Here is a 19,948-nt window from a genome sequence, read left to right as displayed (position 1 = left end):
AAAAACAGCTGGCCATGAGCTAAAACAACAAAAGCAGTACTCTTCTCCTCAGTAGGTGGCGCAGCAGCTCCCCAATTTATTTGTAAAGTGGAAGTCAGGTGACCTATGTAGCCAATCAGAGGCTGCAGCATCACTGTCTGTCCTCGCGGCATCAGTGCTCACATTCTGGGTACCATGATGCCAGCAGTGTTGGATGGTGACGCTGCCACAAATGGATGAATGCAGCTGGTGAAATAAGATCTTTGCACTGAATGCCCCTGTGCCAAGTGCCCGGTGGGTCAGCAGCAGTGGGTACATTTTTTCTAAAATCGCGATAAAAAGTCAGACCTCCTACTGTGACGCACGATGGCAGTGTCCATAACGCATGATGCACGCTGCTGGGTGATGTGTGACTTACTGCCGCAGTACTAGGAAATGGGGCAAAACGCAGGAGCTGCAGTATGTAGATTTCATGAGGGGTTTCCAGGTGCGCAGAGAGGACGACTCTGACACTTGAGGCGGAACGACACAGAAGGGGACACAGACCAGGTCTTAACGAGGTGGATGTGTTGTGTACTCCTATGCATATCCCTGTTGTGTGCGCTGCAGCGGGCACAAGCATCATATATTAGATTACGAGTGGCCTGTGAAACGGTGACCCCAGCATGCTTAGTGCAATGCGGTGCCATGCTCAACTGCGTCCAGCTTCCACTGACTGAACATGTTCTGTAAGGTAACTGCTTGTTTCAGGTCCTGCGCTCACAGGGCTGTGTTTCAGCAGAATGTCGGCAGCGGACGATCTGCAGCAGGTCAGCCACGGAATGCCGGGCTCTAATTCTGCACTAAGGGTTTTGAAGCGGGTTTCATTGCGAATTCCAGTGGAGACAGCAACATAATTGACATGTTGTGGATTTTAATTCTGCGCTGCTAGTCAGTTTCTGCACAATTTTGTGCTGGTTATTTCCGCAGCTCCTGGATGAGATTTTCGAAATCACGTCCACTATGCTGCTACTGTAAATGCAGCACAATTTCTGTGCGGAGGGTCCGCTCCGTGTGAACCCAGCCTTAGCCTGGGTTCACACACAGCGGAATCCCGGCAGAAATCTCGCGGGCTGGCCGCAGTGAAAACCCGCAAGATTTCCGTCGGGAGAAGCATTGCTTCAAAACCCGCGGCACTTAGCTGCGAGTTTTGAAGCGGCCTGGCCACTCGCTCTTCCGCTGCGGCCGGCGCTCCCATAGAGGAGAGTGCGACCGCAGCCGGCTTTGCCACCGCGGATTTGTTGTCCCGTGTGGACGAGATTTCTGAGAAATCTCGTCCACATGGCTGGCCAACCCTGGCATTAGCGGCCGCAGGCGTACCTGCCGCGACGAATTTCCGGACGGAATTTCCGTGGCAAATCCGCCCCGTGTGAACCCAGCCTTACAGTCGGAAACCTATTAATGCTAATTCTGCTAATTTTGTCTTAAAGGGAACATATCAACTAGAAGTACCATAAATGAAGTTATGATGCTTCTAGTGAGATGACGTGGGTGTCTCGTACTTGCCCGCTCCCCTGTTCCTGCGATGACCCCTGATGAAGCTGCCGTGCTTGACTCTTTGCAGAAAGCTGTGTGCGCACCTCCCGTATAGATGAATGCGAGATGCTTGCAGACAACTTTTTGAGGATTCAAGCTCCTCTGTGTGCCCGCTGACTCAGCCAAGAGATGCAGCAGGAATGGGGTCCGGGTAATGAACCTTTTACACAGAACGAGAATCTCACGATTGTAGTTTACCTGGGCGAACGAGCGGGTGACATCATCCGTGCTCGGGCAGTCTGTTTACACTGCGCAAATCTCGTTCACTAATTTAGTGTTACACACTTCTATATGAGACACTGGAGATCGCTGTTTAAACTACACGATAATTGCACGACCGAAACGGAGCGATGAATGAGAACCGCACAATTCTCGTTTAGCGTTTAGTCGTTGACTGAGCTTAAACGGAACAAACGATTATTCAGTTTCGCTCGTTTGAATGGTTTTCCGAACGATAATCTTTCCGTGTAAAAGCAGCAGAAGTAGGAGACTGATCCCAGACTCCCCGTCATCTGAACTAGGGGCGCCATAACTTAGTTTATAGCGGACGGCGTCTCTTTACATTGACTTCCTGTAGTTATATTAGCGCAGCAACAAGCGGCTCCCCGTCTGCGTTGTCCTGCAGTGTGGAACAGACCCTCGGCCCCGCAGACACCCTGTGCTAGGGCTTGTATTATAACATGACCGTGGCTAAGGCCTCATGCGCACGGCAGGTCTGGATTACTCCTGCGGTATCCCACACGGAATCCGGCCCGCTATCAGCGGGTGCGTACCTCTCTTCTTCCGGCTGCTCTGTAACTGCGGATGATCTGCGTGGCTCACTGTCGGACATGCACAGTACAGCTCTTTTGTTGTTGTTGTTTTTCAACTCCTGCTTTTACCATGGAATCCGCGGCCTTCATTGACTTTAAATGGCAACCGTCCATGAAGCAAAACGAAGCATGCTGCATTTTTTTTTTCCATCCGCAAGCGGAAACCGCAATTGTCTTCTGCTTGTGTCTGGGTTCACACGGCCATAAGCGTAAAAGGCTCCATATTGTATATTGGTGCCTACAATATGGGATGTCTGGGGACCGGCTGTATACTGTGTGCTGTTTGCCCATTGTACACTATATTATGGCTCATCTATGGTCTTGATTTAAGTTTCTGCTGTAGTTTTCTAGTAACTTGGTGTCCCCGGGTAGCATTGTGCAGTAGGTGGGTTTGGGAATGCCAGGGTGCCATTATTGTGGCATCTGTGGGTATGATGATACAAGCATGGTCTTCCCTAGCTGCCGGCGGTACGGCCATTGTACGGCTGGTAGTGCTTTGTTACGGGTGGCATCTTGAGAATTTGCTGTAGCTGCACATCTGCAGGAGCCGTGCTGTGACAAGGGGACAATTATACTGGAAGGGGATGGAAGCAGAACTCTTCCATTGTAATGCTGATTACAAGAACTAGACATTACCAGGAATATTCAGGGGTGCAGGGAGTGCGCATTGAAGAGGAGGGGGGGGGACATGGGACCCCTATTCTCAAGGTTGGTGGTGAAAGCCACACCGATCAGACGACTTATCACTTTTAGGCTGGCTTCATATGGGCTTAGGCACAAAAACACCCATGTTGGCGCACGGTATTTGCGCTGGGAACGTAACTTTTGTGCGGGTGTTTGTGCATTTAACTGTACTGTTTGTGCTGACGGGGACGTTTCATATGGGTGCGGGGGCACAGAGCGTCTCTATGTAAAAGGCTATTTAGCCTAATTAGTTCCTGGTGTGTGTTTGTTTTTCCCCGCAAAATTATGCAGCATAACGCACAATTACGCAGGTTTTGGGTATGCGCCCCCCACAGAGCTCTATGGGACCTTAGGTACACAAATGAGCACTAAGCATGCTGTTTTGTGCGTGCAAAAACAAGGATGAGGGTGAACCCACTGAAATCAATGGGCTGTATTCTCTGCATGTTACACACGCAAATACGTCCCTGTGGAGGGGTGATACAGGGGTGTTCGCAATCAACTTTTAACTCCTTTTTAAAAGTTTTTCTTATCCATGGAAAACCCACGTGATGATAGGATTTCTGTCCTGAATGTGGCAGTAACTTCCTCTCTTCGATATTACACTGCATTACACTTTACTTCAGTACATTGCATTGTAATGTTAGCATACGATCTGACTGACTGGACCAACATCATACGGTTTAAGAGGTCCACAAGTCGCTGAACGATACAGGTACGTTAATATAGTATAGGGACACCTCTGATACCCATCTGGTCCGACTTATGGCACATTCATGGCATTCTACTTGAAATCTCTTTATCCTGAAGGCTCATAATAGACCTTGTCCTTAAGGGGTTAAGCAAAAACAAAAAAACAGAGCAACGTTTCATTATAGGGTAAATGGTTATTAAATTTGGTAATAAAAACAAAATGTAAATTTCTTTATGGGGTGAGCAGATGCGACTCCTCCAGCCTACAAGATGTTCTGTAACCTCGCCATCATTTCTGTGTAAGGCCTCCCTCACACAGACGTTTTTGTACAGCGTTTAGTGCGGCCATTTTAGCGCAATGGGGCTGCTCATACAAGCGTCAAAACGCTGCGTCTTCAATGCTGCGCTTTGACAGCGATGCATGTTCTATCCTTGGCCATTTTCAGGCGTGCGTCGCCCATTGAAAAGAATAAGCAGAACTGCTGAAAACGTGGCACAACTTGGTGCAGTGTTTGGGCTAATGCCCACAGACGGAAATCTGCCCTGTTATCCCGCAGCCAATAGGTTCTGTTGAACCTAATAGCTCAATGTTCGCGCTGCAGAATTCTACCGCGGAATGCCGCAGCATGAAAGAAACCACAGCATGCTCTAATTGCTGCGGAAAAACACACGGCCGGCTTCCATTGTAGTCAATAAAAGCTGCCGTCACGCGATACTTCTGCTGTGAGCACAGTGGAAGTATCACATGATTACACGTCACTGCCCACTGCCGGCGCTATACTGAGCATGTGCGCTGGACGGGACTGATGTGGCGGATCCAGAGAGGTGAGTAGGGGTCTTTGAGGGTTGCTGTGTCAGACTCCGCTTTAGTATTCCGTTGGCGGAATCCGCCACGGCAGTGGGCATGAGGCCTTAACTGCACAACGATTTTCGGGTGGGTGCCTGAAATATAAGCCCTACCCCAAAAATCAGCCCTAGCCACACTAGATCAGGGAAAAAAGCAGTACTCGTCTAGCAGGTGCCGTCCGGGTCCCTGGCGCTGCTCCACGCTTTCCTTGCACTAACAAATCATCTATTGTTGGTAGCGAGGTTTGAATACCCCGTCTTCAGCAAGAGATTACTGTGACTGGTTCTCGCCGCTGGTTGCAGCAAATCAGGGCCAGCCGAGCCAGTCAATGAATGTCTGTGATTGGTTCTCGGCACTGGCACCAATCACAGCAATCTCTTGCTGGATCAGCGCCAGAGATCAGCGGCAGGGACCCGGACGGCACCTGCTAGGTGAGTAATGCTTTATTTATTTTTTCCCCAGCTTCCTTGGCTGTCTTTTCAGCTGCGCTGAAAACGCAGTCAAAACCCTGGCATAACGCATGCCAGCGCTGCTGAAGCTGCAGTTGTGCAGCATTAAAAAGGGTGTGTTTCTGCAAACGCCTATGAGAGGGAGGCCTTAATCAGCATGCCGTACTGGGGTGCAGTGTCAGAATATATAGGGACATTCTCAAGTGGCCACCAAAGCCTAATAGAGCTATTATAACATGTTGGAATTTGGCCTAGGTTTCCATTAATAGCCCATATACTGGCCAAAGATGCACAAAATTTATTAAGACATGCAACCCTCTTGATAAATTTGGTGTAAAATCACTAGTGTTTAGTAATTTTTTTCCCCTTTGGGTATGTTTATAGACCATAAGAGTTTGTCCCTGTCAGGGGGTTTGAACTGCAGCCTGTGAATAGGACCCTTTGGGGCCCAGCAGATGGTCTTATTAGGGTGTGTACAAGCACCAATTTGTATGGAGTCACCATATAGTGCTCACAGTTGTTTAGGGGGTCTTGCTATACTTTGTATTCTGTATGCATCATGCAATGTTCCACTGAACACCATATTATGGAGGTATTCTCCAGAATTGTAGGGCTCCGTATGGCAGCACATGGGGTGCTTATAATTCTGTGGTAGTGGCTCTGTGTCTACCATATAGTTGTTTGCACACAACGGGAATTGGGTTCCGTTTTCACAACCATAGTACATATGATTGTGTTAAAGGGGTCATCTGAGGCCAAAGTCAAATATCAAAATGGTCATTCACACAATACTATGAAGGCCCATTTAAACACAACGCTTCTCTCTCAAAATTCGCTCAAAGCTGTCTTTTGAGCGATAACTGTGGCGTCTTAATGCACGGACATCGAGCTGTAAGCGTGGAGAACAATACAGCTGTTTGCTTATGCAGAACAGCTGTATTGTTCGCTGAGCGATAGTGGCGGTGTCCCGCTCCGCCTGCATAGCTCTTTAGTAGCTACTTAGCTACTATAGACTATGCAAAGATGATCGCTCAGAACTGTCACTCGAGCAATTTTTGAGTGATCATCTATCAGTGTAAATGGGGTCTTCAGGCCCATTTAGACACAATGATTATCGCTCAAAAGATGTCACTCAAGCAACTTTTGAGTGATAATCGTTGTCATTTGCAGCCCAAGATGAGCGATCACCTTGCGCTGTAAGCGGAGGATTCAGAAGACAAGTGAGGTGTTCCCGCTTGTGTTCTGTATCCAGCTGTTCCCTGCTCCGAGCGCCCGGCTGTTATACAGCCGAGCGCTCGGAGCGGAGGATGCAGAAGACAAATGGGGTGCTCCCGCTTGCCTTTTCCATCCAGCTGTTTTCTGCACGGAGCGCCCGGCTGTTATATAACCGAGCGCTCCAAGCGGAGGATGCAGAAGATAAGCGTGGTGCTCCCGCTTGCCTTTTCCATCCAGCTGTTTTCTGCACGGAGCGTCTGGCTGTTATACAGCTGGACTGCTCTGTTCTTCATACCCATCCTGTGATCAGGGAGCAGTATACAGCTGAAACAATAGTATCAGCTGTATCCTGCTGTGAATCCCTGATGAGGCTCATCCTCAGCACGCTGACAGACAACTCGGCGACGGCTTAGGGAAAACTGCATGATGTCAGTGCCGTTACACACAACGATTATTGCTCAAAAGACAGCTTTTGAGCAAATTTGAGCGCTAATCGTTGTCTAAATGGGCCTTTAGTCCCTCCATTAGATTTGCTCTTGATTTTTCTACTCCTCTTTCTGTGGCTTCCACTGCATTGTTTACACCCTGTTCAGACTTCCAGTGCTACTTCATTTCCCAGAGTCCTCTTGGCTTCATCTCGGACAGTGCGGTATTCTCCTGCACCTCCTGACCTCTAAGCCCCGCCCACTACACCGATCCTCTTGATTCCATTGTAGTTAATGATGGTTATGACAGCTGCAGTTAGTAATATGCTACTGTAGAGATAACAAACGCCAGTTCTGAAATTGCATGAAGCCATTTCAAGGATTGTACGACATCATTCGTGGGCTATATGTGACGCTCCATTCTCATGCCTACCGTGTACCGTCCTGATGCAGATCGGTGTAACCCCTGCCCAGGTTACTTTGAAATTTGTGCCTAAGGCCTCATGTCCACGGGCAAAATTGAATTGTGGAATCCACGTGGATGATCCGCAGTTCAATATGGCCATAGGCATTCATTGGGCATCGGCAGGTAATTAAATACCTGCAGATGTCAACTTTCCCTGGCGTACAGATCGCATGCGCGGGAAAAAAATGCAGCCTGCACTATTTTGTGCGGTTTTCCGTGCCGACGGCTTCCATTGAATTCAATGGAAGCCGTCCGATCTGCAGCTGACACTGCGACCGTGCCACGGATCTGCAGGAAAACAGATTAAAAGAACAAGCACGGCACACATGCGTGGCACGCCTGGACGCATCTGCCGCGCAGAAGAAAGATGATCTGAACGTGAAGGAGAAGACCCGCGCGCATCCGGACAGGTAAGAAAATGTTTTTTTTGCCCTCATGGCTGCGGGCAGAGGTGGAATCCGCTGCGGGATCCTGCACTGGGAATCCATGCGTGCCCGTGGACATGAGGCCTAAGGCTGCTCTTACACTAGATGACCTGTTGGGCGCAGATGATCAGCAATGATCGTTCCTGAGCCGTTATACAGAAACAATCATTGCTAGTGAATGGAGGCGGAGCGGGGCGGGGATCATTCTGGCGATTGTTGCAGCTTTCCCACTTCCATTCACAATAAGCAGGCAGTCGATCATCATTCTGTTGGTGCATTTGGACTGAACGATTTCTCAGCCCGAGTAAAAAGGCCCTTAAGTGTTGCTTGTCATGGTTGACAATAAAATCAAGCGGATTATCACAATCTGAATTTTAAGCACAAATCGACTGAAAATCATTTTACAAAAAAAAAAACAAATTTTGTGTGTGTGTTTTTCTTCTATTAATGTGGCTCAGTTGCTGGCACACTTGCCATTCAGAGTCGGGGTCCTAGGTTCAAATACCATTAAGGTATTTGAAAAGCTCATCCAGATGTTGGCCGAGGTCAGATTTGAACCATCTCTCTATCTCTTAAAAGCAGCAGTGCTAACAAATGACTCAAGACACCTCTGCTCTTTGCTCCAGAGGAAGAAAACAGGAAGCATAACCCCCCCCCCCCCCCCAGAGGACATAAAAACACCATCCAAATGTTGCCATCAGACAGATTTGAACCTAGAACACCAACAAGACAACAGTGCTAATGACAGAGCCGGTACTGCTGTATCTTGTCGACACCAGAAGCTAGGGGCTGACCGGCCTTGGCTGAAGTTGACACCTCCTGTCACCCCCGGCCTAGCTTCCGATTGGCTGATGGTCAGTCTGTATGTTCTCTATGGATTTTTCCCTCTGCAAGGCATGTGAACCCCGTGCTGTAGTCTCGCGCCTTCCAGGTCACCTGGGAGTGTGCCATCTATGCTGTCTCACTGTGGCCTGTAGCTGAGGCACTCACAGCTTCCCTGTATTGTCCTCTCCCCTCCCATGTCAGCACGTGGCCCCTATGTTGCTGTCCCCGGTCTCGACCGCCGTCTTCTGATACCTGTGGAGAGCTGCTTATAAGTCTGAACGATTTTTAGGTTGGACTGAATTTAACGATCAGCTAGCAGTGCCCGAAAAGCGCACGCTTAGACACACTGATTATCGCTAAAACGATCGCTGATTAGTTATTTTTTGCCATCATCGGCTGGTGTAATTGGGCCTTTAGGCTATCAAAGTTAGGATTATTCACTCTTGGGAAAAAAGACGGCTGAGGGGCGATCAAAAAACATGTATAAATACATTAGGGGACAATACAAGGATCTCTCCCATGATCTGTTTATACCCAGGACTGCGACGGTAACAAGAGGGCATCCGCTACGTCTAGAAGAAAGCAGGTTTCATCACCAACACAGACGAGCAGTGAGACCGAAACTCTGCCTGAGGACGTGGTGATGGCAAAATCAATAGGAGTTTAAAAGGGAGCTAAACGTCTTTTCAGAGCGCTGCAACATTGCAGGATATAGACAGTTGGGAAAGAATTTTTTCCGCTCCAGAATAAGGGTAGATTGGTTTCTGACTCAGTTTTTTTTTTTTTTGCCTTCCTCTGTATCAACAAGAGGGGGGAGGGGGGGCTGAACTAAAAGTACCTGTGCTCTTGGGCAGCTTTCACACTACGCCAACTTGTTTGGGAAGTTTTGCAGTAAAGTACAGTACGATGTTGGTGAATGTAGTCTCTAACAGACCCCCATTCTCAGCTGGAAAAAAGATCTGCAATGAATTTTCCGTGCTCTGCGGGTCTTCCAATCCTTGGCATGCCCGATCTGTTAGAAAGGTCACAGATTTTCTCTGCAGATTTGAGTTCATTGCATCGAGTGAAATCCGTTGCTAAATTCTGGCTCAAAACAATGAAATCTCATTGTGGGTTTTGGTGCAGATCTTTAACAGCGGGATGAATGTAAGGAGGTCGGGAGTCTCCTGCTGGCGATCTCATCTGTGATCCACAGTGGATCCCTCACCACGATGGCGGCCGATCCAGGAGTTACATAGAAAGCAGTTCCTTGAAAAACAAATCATGAATGGCAACGGAGATATTTCAGGGCTGAGTGTTTGACTCTAGTGACTGCTCCAAAGGTCTGGGTCACTTCGCTTCTTTCATGGCAGATTATCGCTGTAGATACCTGGAACAATATTTAATGACAAACTTCCCGGAAAAAACGGTTACCAGGATGTTTGTCCTGTCGGAGGATATTCTCTGTTTATATAACCAGCTGTACGGTTTCTCGGATTGCAAGGCCAGTTACTAATCTGATGGCTGGGAAAGAACGTTCACCCAAAACGTTTGCCCGATCATTGGATCAGGTAAATATGCCCACGACTGAATGCTTGTCCATCAGTGGATTGGGTCTCTTATATGGACATTAAATCCTAGCGGGTCAGCTGCACACCTCCCTGTGTAAGCTAGGAGATGTACGTCTGATGCATGCAGTCTGTATGGGGGCGACTAATAACTATAGTTTATCCCATATAGGTAATCCTCTGCTGTGCGGGAATGACCGTGAAGAAGCACTGATTGACGCTCTGTATGACAGGCTGGTTCTGGGCTTGTGTACAAGTACCCTCGGGATATGTTCACCCGAGCAAATGCGACGTAGGTCAGTGGGTAACCTGACCGCCTTACCTGCTGTTTGACTGCAATATTCAAGCGTGTGCGATGCCTCTTTGTAGTAATGCACTATTTGCATCCATTTTTCACGTGCATGAAAAATCATGTGGTTCCAATAGCAGAATGCTTTAAAATGGATCACACTCACATGGCATGTGAAGGCAATTTTTTTTTGTTTTTGTCTTTTTACTGCTTCCATAGAAAATATTGCCCGTGTTGTAAAAAAAGAAAATAAAAGTTAAAAATCCTATCCACACTTTACATTTGCGCTGCGAGCTAGCACGATTCATCATTTGATTTCAGGTTCTGTTGCAGTCGATTTTTGATCCGAGGGAGATGAAGTCTTGAACTGCTTTGCTTTCTTCATAGTTTTAAAAAAAAAAAAAATTTTCCTGTATTGTTACCAGCTGTAGTCATCTTGGCTTTCTTGATATTCAAGTATACGCCTGCTTTTTTACTTTCTCCTTTTAACCTTTAGAATTGGTTGTTCAAGATCTTTCTGCCAGCAAAGTTGTATCATCGGCATATTTGGGATTGTTGATGGTTTTTCCACCACTCTTGCCTCAAGATCGCCTCTGCATACAGGCTATACAATGTAAGGGATAAGGTGCTGCTTTGGCGTGCGCCTTTCCCAATTTAGACCCATTCTATATTATTGTTGGAGGTCCTGACTGTAGCCTCTTGGTTCCCATATAACGACTGAATGAGTTGCCCCCCAGATGTCCCGGGACTCCCATTTATCATCAGCATGGCCACAGCTTGCCATGGTCAATACAATCAAAGGCTTTGTTGTAATCGATAAAGCATATGTACACCTTCTGGTATTCCCGGGCCTTTTCCATTATCCATTGGAGATTTGCAATTTGGTCTCTTGTTCCTCTTTCCTTGCGAAAACCGTCTTGTGCGTCAGGAAGTTCCCATTCCACTATTGCCGTCATGCATTATTGTATAATCTTCAGTGGGATTTTGCTTGCATGCAGTATTGGGGATATTGTGCCGTATTTTGAGTATCCTATCGGGTGGCCTTTTTTGTGAAGCAGCACGAAAACTGACCTTGCCCAATTTTTGGCCACGATTTTGCTTCCCAAATCATGCGACAGTGCTGTTGGCATCTGGACTGGCAGGGCTTAAGCAGGTAGGCAATAGATTCCAGGGGCTTGCCGATGTGGTCGCTGGTTCACTGCCCAATCATCGTCATCCTCCACGATATCGGGTTCTATTTCTGTTAGTTTCTTCTGTTTGCGGTTGATGGTTTCTGCGGATGTTTGTGAACAGGTATTCTGTAGATTCCCGCCATGTTCCGTATTTAACTTCATTGGTGCTGCTGTTTTTCTGCGACTTCAGAAACCTAGTTTGATCTTTGACAACAAGCAGTTAGCGGTCGGGACCACAGTCTGCGCTTGGGAACGTTTTTGCTGCTAGACCTGAACTGTAATTCATCTGCTTGCGGTGAACTCTGTTAGGAGACGGCCCGGTGTACTAGTGGCGTTCTGGTTGTGCGAACAATGTGTTTATAATCGCTAATCTGTTTTCTTGGCAAAATTGGAAAAGTTGGTTACCAGCATTTCTTTCTCCTAAGTCAAATTTCCCTATACTTTTTTTTTTTTTTTTTTTCCCTTCGGTGGGAAGTTTGGATTGAAATCGCTGATGTAAACGGTGTCCAATTTTTTGGGACTTGTTGCAAGGATTCTTGGACATGGGCATAACACTTTCGACTTGTTCATCCGTGTTAGTGGTCGGGGCATATATTTGTATTACAGATATGGCGCGAGGTTTTCCACTGATATGGACGGTCGTGATCCTGTCGCTTATGGCACGGAAATCTTGGACAGCTTTTCTAATATTTTTGTTCACTATGAAGACAACACCATTCCTTCAGACGTTATTCACTTCTGGTAAAGTATCAGTTCCCAGTCTAGTGAAGTTCACTGATCTCCAGAAGGTTGATATTCATTGGCAAATTGGACATTAAAAAGAATGAAATGCTATATTTATTCCACGTATGGTCCATGTTCCAATTTTTATACATTCTAGTAAAGCGTGGGCGATCTTTCGCTATGTGCCACATCAGCAGGCCGCCATCAGGATGGTTTTCCCTGTCTGCTACAAATTCCAACATGCTGTTGCTCGACTGCTGGAACATTGTAGGGGTTTTCCAGCCCAGGTGGGGTGGCCTTCCAGCACCGTCTCTTCAGACGTGTTTTCGAGGAATATGCTGGTGGTATATAGTGTAGTAGGTCTTCATGTTTGTCTTCACTCCTCCCCATTTTTCCGGGTTTGGGACGGCACATGGCTGTGTTATGAACGCTGTGTTTAGTTGATAACACAACCATGCGGCTGCGTTATAACCATGCCATTGTGGCTTCGGCAATAAATTATACTTTTTGATATTGTAATTATATCAACGTTACAATTGCACGCAGAAAGTTTAATCACTTGATTCTGACAACTTCTAAGTGAATGTTCTGTGTGTCTTTTTTTTGTTGTTGTTGTTTTATATTTTGATGGAGTGTATTTTGCAATCCTCAGCTTCCAAACTGAAGCTAACAGTCTTGATGTTGGCTCAGTTATAGTTTTGGTGTAATGATGGTATTTGTCCCCTAGATGGCGCTGTCTTATCAGTAAAAATCAAACCTAAAGCGCTATGCTTTTGAGAGGTGCAAGCCTATGGGTTTTCTCTTCAGTGCATCCAGTCCCCCAGCCGTGCAGCTTTGGATACAGCGTACAAGTCCTAGAACGGCCATTAATAGTATTATTTCTCATGCACACCTGGCAGGTAATTTTGAAAAGTTAAATACACTTCACTGTTTTGCTTGCTGATAATGTTTGTTTTCTGCTCTCGCAGGCCCCGCCATCCATGGTCAACAATGAACAACGGCAGCACGCAGAACACATATTCCTCTCCTTTAGAAAATCAAAGTCGCCCTTTGCTGTATGCAAACACATATTAGGTGAGTTTGAGTTGAGCTTAATCTTTCTTTATCTTTGAAGGAAATGTGGACAAGAACTGCTTTAAAATGAGGTAAAAACAAGATAAAAGAAAGGTAAAAGAAGTGCTTTACCATACAGTCATGTGAGCCCGGCCTAAATGTCTGGCAGTGACGCCCATTTTTAAAAATGGCATGCTTTTGGTTTTTGAAATTTTTTTTTTTTTTTTTATTCGCTGCAACTTCTTTTTGGCAGACAGTCTAATGGTCGTTATAAAGCTCTGTTAAAATGGCCACTCTGGTGAAAAAGGCATTTTTTTTCATCCCCGCCCTCCCTGATCTGATTGCTTGTCACTCTCTGGATGGCTCCTGTGTACAAGGTGTATCCACGTTCTTAGGACTCCAAATTTTTTGCTCTAAAAAACCCCCCAGAAAGGTGAAAGTGTTGACACTTTTCAACATACTCTCCGTACATGCTTTTTTGACAACTTCAATGGCTTAATTTTATGGCCACTGCGTCCTTAGGAGTCTGTTTTGTACACTGGAAAATTGCTAACAGAAGAACGGTACAACTGGAGAATGTGCAACCACAGAGCGTCCTGAAAAACTGCATCCATAGCTCAACTGTTGTGACAATTTACGGAATGAAGGCATTGTTCATGCCGTCATCACATGTCAAGATCGCCTGGTACATTGCAACTCATCCAGCCTTGTGATCGTTGGTCAACATTTGCGGCACCCACCTGAAGGGAAACTTTCCGCGTCTTCAGGTCTACACGCAGGATGGTGTATGGAAATGCTGAATTTGCAGGCCATCACTTCACAGTTATTTGGTGATCCTCCATAACCACTTGCTCAAAACATGTCAAAGCAGCTGATGCAGAGCCAACGAGGATCTGTTGGTTCTCTTTCACAGGACATTCGGACGCTTTTTATCTGTTGCACCCATGAGCACACTATTTTTCACATTTATGACATATTCACCACATGTCTCGCTCAACAAGTAAAACAAATGGATGATTACACGCTGTTCACTTTAAGTATTGAAAGCACTCCTAACTCCAGCCGCTGTCATGGGGGATCATCTCCAAAGAATGCTCACATCTTCTAAAAGGTGTCCCTTGTTTCTATCTTCCCCTTTTCCCAGAGAAAAACATTAGGAGACCGTAGAATTTGAATGCACTTTGTATATTGCATTCACTTCCATGCAGTGCAACCTCCTGTCTGATGCTTATCAGGCACCAACTAAAACTTGAGATTTTTTTTGCTGTCAGATTAATCCCATGTTGCATTAGCACAGCATTACATGGGAAGCTACAGTAGATACTGTACCAGCTCTGCTGCAGGGAAAACACTGACATTACACTTTGTATTCGCTTAAATAAACTATAGACCATAAGTATACAGTCGGAAGGATGAGCTGTGATCTCCTCTATTATAATGTATGATGAGGTGTGTGATCCTCAGGAACGCTGATTAAAAATGTCTGCGTCCCGCTTTAAGCAGTTCCTTCAGTAGGGTCCATCACACAGATGATATGCTGACTTGAAACTAAACTAACAAACCCAAGTAAATCTGAGCTGGTCAGAATGAGCTCACGTGACCGCCTGAGCAGAAAGAGGCCAAGAGTTTCAGATAAAGGCAAAACTAACAAAGATCACATTAGCTGACTTAGGCCCGGATCACACGGGCAGATTCCACTTGTGGAATTCACGATGGGCGTCTGCAGCAAAATGAAAAGCATGTAAATTCACTTTTTTCTCACACTCGCGGATACAAATTGCGTATTCCACGAGCACAAGAAAATTCGCAGCATGCTTTATTTTGCCACGGTCTTCGCCTGGACTGCCTCCATTGACTTCAATGATGGCTATCTGACCCGCAGTCCATATGCAATTAACACTGCATATGGGTTTCAGATACCCACATTGCGCCCGCTCGGGGAACACAAATATTAACATTCGCAATACATCAAAATAAGGCACAGACTACATTAAAAAAATAACAAAAAAAACCCACCTTTTTTAATGTTTCAGATAGGAAATCCCTGTAAAGGGCCACTCTGGTGAAATTTTGTTTTCATTCATTATGTAACTAGCTCCGCGGTATATATAATTGGCTAGTGTTTTGCTTAGTTATTTCTACTGGAGACTCTTGGCCGCCTTCTCCACAGATGGTCATGTGATCTGCATTCTGACCAGCTCTGATTTACTTAGGTTTATGTGCTCAGTTTCTAGTCCGTTTATATATGATGCTACGGTATTACATGGACCTTACCACAGAAAATGCTTAGAGGGGGATACAGACACTCTTGTCAGTTACTGATGATGATCACTCAACTCCTGTCACAGTTATAATAGAGGAGATTACAGCTCATCCTCCTGACTGTATACTTACAGCCTGTAACTTATTTACATGCATATAGAAGGTAATGAAAATTAAACTCTCCCACCCACCAACCAGCCAGAAATGGTATGGCCTCTAGGCCAGAGCTCCCCAACTCCAGTCCTCAGGGACCACCAACAGGCCATGTTTTCAGGATATCCTATGGTAAGAACACCTGTGGTAATGTCTGAGGCACCGACAATAATTACATCACCTGTGCAATACTGAGGAAATCCTGAAAACATGACCTGTTGGGGGTCCCTGAGGACTGGAGTTGGGGAACACTGCTCTAGGCGATGCTGTGCTGATGGATCATGGGACTGATGTGAAAGCAAAAATTTCACCATCTAGATGGTACCTGATAAGCATCAGACAAGAGGCTGTACTGCATGAAAAGGACTGCAATATACAGGGTACACGTCCAGAGTGTGACAGGTATTCAGGTGAGGGGGGGGGGGGCAGGTGTGGAAAAATGAGTTTTCGCCAGAGTGGCCCTTAAAGTTATTTTATAAGAATAGTATAAGGAAAACTGGAGTGCAAGTCATTGCTGCAAGACACCAGTGTAATGATGCTTGTAAACCACTACAGACACATTTTTAAGACCTTCTGAAGGGTCACGTTAAAGGGATTTTCCACCCAAATACTATTAATGACGTATCAAGAAAAGTCCTCAGCAGTTGATTGGCCAAGGCCCGAACAGCGGGTCTCAGCCAATCAGCTGATTGGGTGGATGCTGACAGTGCCAGTATACTCTGTGGTCACAGCAGAAGCTGCTGCTCCGACCCCTATGTGATGGCCAGTGCTTGTAGCTGCAGGCACAGCTCCCATTGATTTCAATAGACTTCAATACAGTGTTATTGTATAGATGTACGTTGACATGTCACTCTGCCACTGGAAAGAACATTTGCTGCACAGGGTTTTGTTTTTTTAAGAGGTCTATGCTGCATTTTCCTGTTGTATACTACCCTGAGGGAGGCCATGCTTTTGGCTCTTAAGTGAATACAACTCTGTGAATGCATTTGCCCATATTTATGAATGCGTTTCCCAAAGATTCATGTCTAACACGGTAGAGCCGGATTCCGCATGCAGAACCCCTCAGAGGTGCCGCGCGTACCTGATACTTTCAGTTTATATCTGTACTGCGGATGGTCCGCACGGCTCGCCGTCGGAGATGCGCAGTACATTTTTATATTTTTTTTAAACTACTGCTCTTCTCGATGACGTGGAATCTGCGACCTTTCCACAATGCTATTGCGGTAGGGCCGCGAATCGGACTGCTTCCATTGACTTCAATGGAAGCCGTCTGCGCGAAATCTGCATGAAAATTGAGCATGCTGCAATTTTTTTTTTCTCCTCCACTTGCAAAAATCGCAATTGGTTTCCACAAGTGTGCAGGAAGAATAGCTTTCCTATAGCATCCTATCGGCGGCACTTGCTGCGGATTCCGCAGCAAATTTCTGCTGTTGGTAGGAGGCCTAAAGCAGCATGGATGTCTTTGTGTTTTTTTTTTTTTTTTTTTTTTTCTTGATTTTTATATGAATATTAAATATGCTATTTTCAGTGTAGGGTAAATTGTTCCATGTGCCACTTTTTGTAAATTTAGCACAATTTAAGACTTGAGTTCTAAAAAAAATTGGCGCAATATATGCCAATATATGCCAATATTCATCAATAAGGGCCATTGGACCTGTGTGCCAGGAGCTTTTCCCAACATATATGGTGACTAGTGCTTAGATGCTGTCGTACACAGAACCTTAGTTTTTGTTAAATCACAAATCTACAACCGACGCAGATGCATGTAAAATGCAGCAACTTTGCAAAACTCTTCCATATAGCTGTAACTGCTATAGAAGACAAAATGTATGTTTATAAGCAACATGGTGTTGACTGCAAGATCAGATAACACAGGGTTGGTTTATGGTCCGTAACCATGGAAACACACGGGTCTTCATAGGAACTATTGATGCAAAATTAAAGTTTGTAACTAAAACTAATTGCAAAGTTGCTTTACTTCTCATTGATACGTTTGAAATACAGGAAAACTAAGCCGATACAAGTGACTCTCCCAAAGATCCTCCTTCCTGTAAGTGTTGTCGTGTGGTTGTAAATCATCCTTAATACAGAAAGTGTAGAAATCTGTGGAGAAAGTTTGTCAGCTATTTTGAGGAGTTCCAAAGACATGAATTATTCTGGATGAACGGTTTATCAGTAGTGATTGTCAGAAGTAACAAGACTGTATACTAACTGTATGAACATCTGTTTCCCTCACAGAAACTAGTAAAGTGGACTACGTACTTTTTCAAGCTGCCACGGCGATCATGGAAGCTGTCGTAAGAGAATGGATCCTGTTGGAAAAAAGTAGCATAGAGTCACTCCGTACATTCCTTCTAACTTATGTCTTACAAAGGCCCAAGTAAGTAGTGAGTCGCCGGCACATTCACAAGCTGCTCTGTTTACAGGGGATCGGAAACGCTTTTGTAATGATGAGCTTGTGAAATTATGTCATAAAAACTCTGTTCGTAGCTGCACATCCTTACTCTATGCCAGTAGGGGGCGCACACTACATTAGGTTATATGGCTTTGGCAAACTTCTAAAAACATGTAGGCATTCTGCAGAGATGTGGACCGTACTTACACTTTAGTATTAGAGGTTTGTTTAACCCTGTGCAAACTATAGAAACTTAGAGCGCACCAGGTGAGGCGAGTACCAGGACCCCCGGGTAGTGGACATGTAATATAAATGAGAGCTTGAAAGGTAAAGGGGTTTTCTGGGGCTTCTCAAAAAGTTAAGGGCAGCGAATAAAAGATTAGCCTACTCCCTGCCCGTAACAACTTCTTGAAAAGTCTTCACCTTTTATAAGGTGTGTTTGTTTTTGTTTTTTTTGTTAAATTTTTAATTTTTTTTACTTTTGTGTAACTTAAAGGGTTTGCGTCATGACAGTCCGTACATGTAATGTGAGCAACGGTGTCCCTATGACAAGACCTGTCATTGCAATCATGATTTTCTTTACACAGGTATAAGGTTGTCAGAAAAAGATTAATGGTTTGCATAGTAGTTCTTGTCATACGACTGTCCCGCCTTTTTGTATTTTCCCCTTTATATAACTTGTTCCTTCTAAACTTTCTTCCTGTACTACTTATTACATTTCTGAAAATGGCCCAACTTTTTTTTGTTTGTTTGTTTTGTTTTCTTTTAGCCTTCAGAAATACGTACGAGAACAGATCCTGCTGGCAGTAGCGGTCATAGTAAAGAGAGGGTCTTTAGATAAATCCATTGACTGCAAGAGCATTTTCCATGAAGTCAATCAACTGATCAGCAGCGGTAACCCTACAGTAGTAAGTAGCTGATATCTGAAATGCTGTGTTTTTAACTCTAGATCACTAAACCTTAGTCTCACAGATACTCTTGCTGAGCCGTGGTTGTCTGATACTGTCACTTTGAGGAAGTGTATTAAGGCAAGTATCAAAGATATTTTGAACATTGAAAGCGTTGTGACAAGTACTTCTCAAGCACAGCCAAACTAAATCACAAAATTAGCGCATTTTGTCCATCCCGGAAGCACATGATGACCAAGTTCTCTTACCGCTCCTGCAGCAAAGCCATTTGTGGCGAACACACTGTTCCAGTTTACTATGACTGCAAGGAATAAGTTTATTTACTTTGATAGTTTTTAGGAAATTTAATAAATGTCCGTTTTTATGTTACTTTTTCACTAATTGATTCGATTTAAGTATTAAAGTTTAATTTTGTTAGTCTGTGAGACTAATATGTAGTGACAGTGTAACTCGAAAATTTGTTTAGTGATCTAGGGTTAAATAACGTGTTTTTTTTATTTTTTTTTATTTTTTTTTTTAAATTAAATGTTGGTAAGTGATATAGAGGATTTAATAGGTAAGGTTTGTCTGTTTTCATGACCCAGACGTGTACTATAGGGTTGATAGTCCTGGTGATGTGTTGAATATTGAGAACAATTAGGTTTACTGTATTAAAGGTCAAAACAATCTAAACTGCAGTTCAGTCTTTCCAAATGCAAAATAATGCACGTGGGAGAGCAAATCCTTAAAGGGGTTGTCTCGCGAAAGCAAGTGGGGTTAAGTACTTCTGTATGGCCATATTAATGCACTTTGTAATATACATCGTGCATTAAATATGAGCCATACAGAAGTTATTCACCTACCTGCTCCGTTGCTGGCGTCCCCGTCTCCATGGCTCCGTCTAATTTCGGTGTCTTCTTGCTTTTTTAGACGCGCTTGCGCAGATGGGTCTTCTCCCTTCGGCTCGGCAGCAGTGGCGTTTTGGCTCCGCCCTCTTGTACGCGTCATCGCATAGCTCCGCCCCGTCACGTGCCGATTCCAGCCAATCGGGAGGCTGAAATCGGCACATGTG

At 45.1% G+C, this 19,948-nt stretch overlaps 1 protein-coding gene across 1 annotated transcript in view; it reads left to right on the top strand.

Moving 5' to 3' along the window:
* Positions 1-19,948, top strand: part of XPO4 (exportin 4) — a 92,239-nt gene that overhangs the window by 3,345 nt on the left and 68,946 nt on the right. The window contains exons 2-4 of the mRNA XM_066582176.1: positions 13,095-13,200; positions 17,833-17,974; positions 18,759-18,897. Of these exons, the coding sequence (XP_066438273.1) occupies positions 13,095-13,200; positions 17,833-17,974; positions 18,759-18,897 (387 nt within the window). The remainder of the gene's footprint in view (positions 1-13,094; positions 13,201-17,832; positions 17,975-18,758; positions 18,898-19,948) is intronic.

This window comes from Eleutherodactylus coqui, chromosome 1 (genome assembly GCF_035609145.1).
Source record: "Eleutherodactylus coqui strain aEleCoq1 chromosome 1, aEleCoq1.hap1, whole genome shotgun sequence".
Classification (NCBI taxonomy): Eukaryota; Metazoa; Chordata; class Amphibia; order Anura; family Eleutherodactylidae; genus Eleutherodactylus; species Eleutherodactylus coqui.
This window is presented reverse-complemented; position numbering and strand designations above follow the sequence as displayed.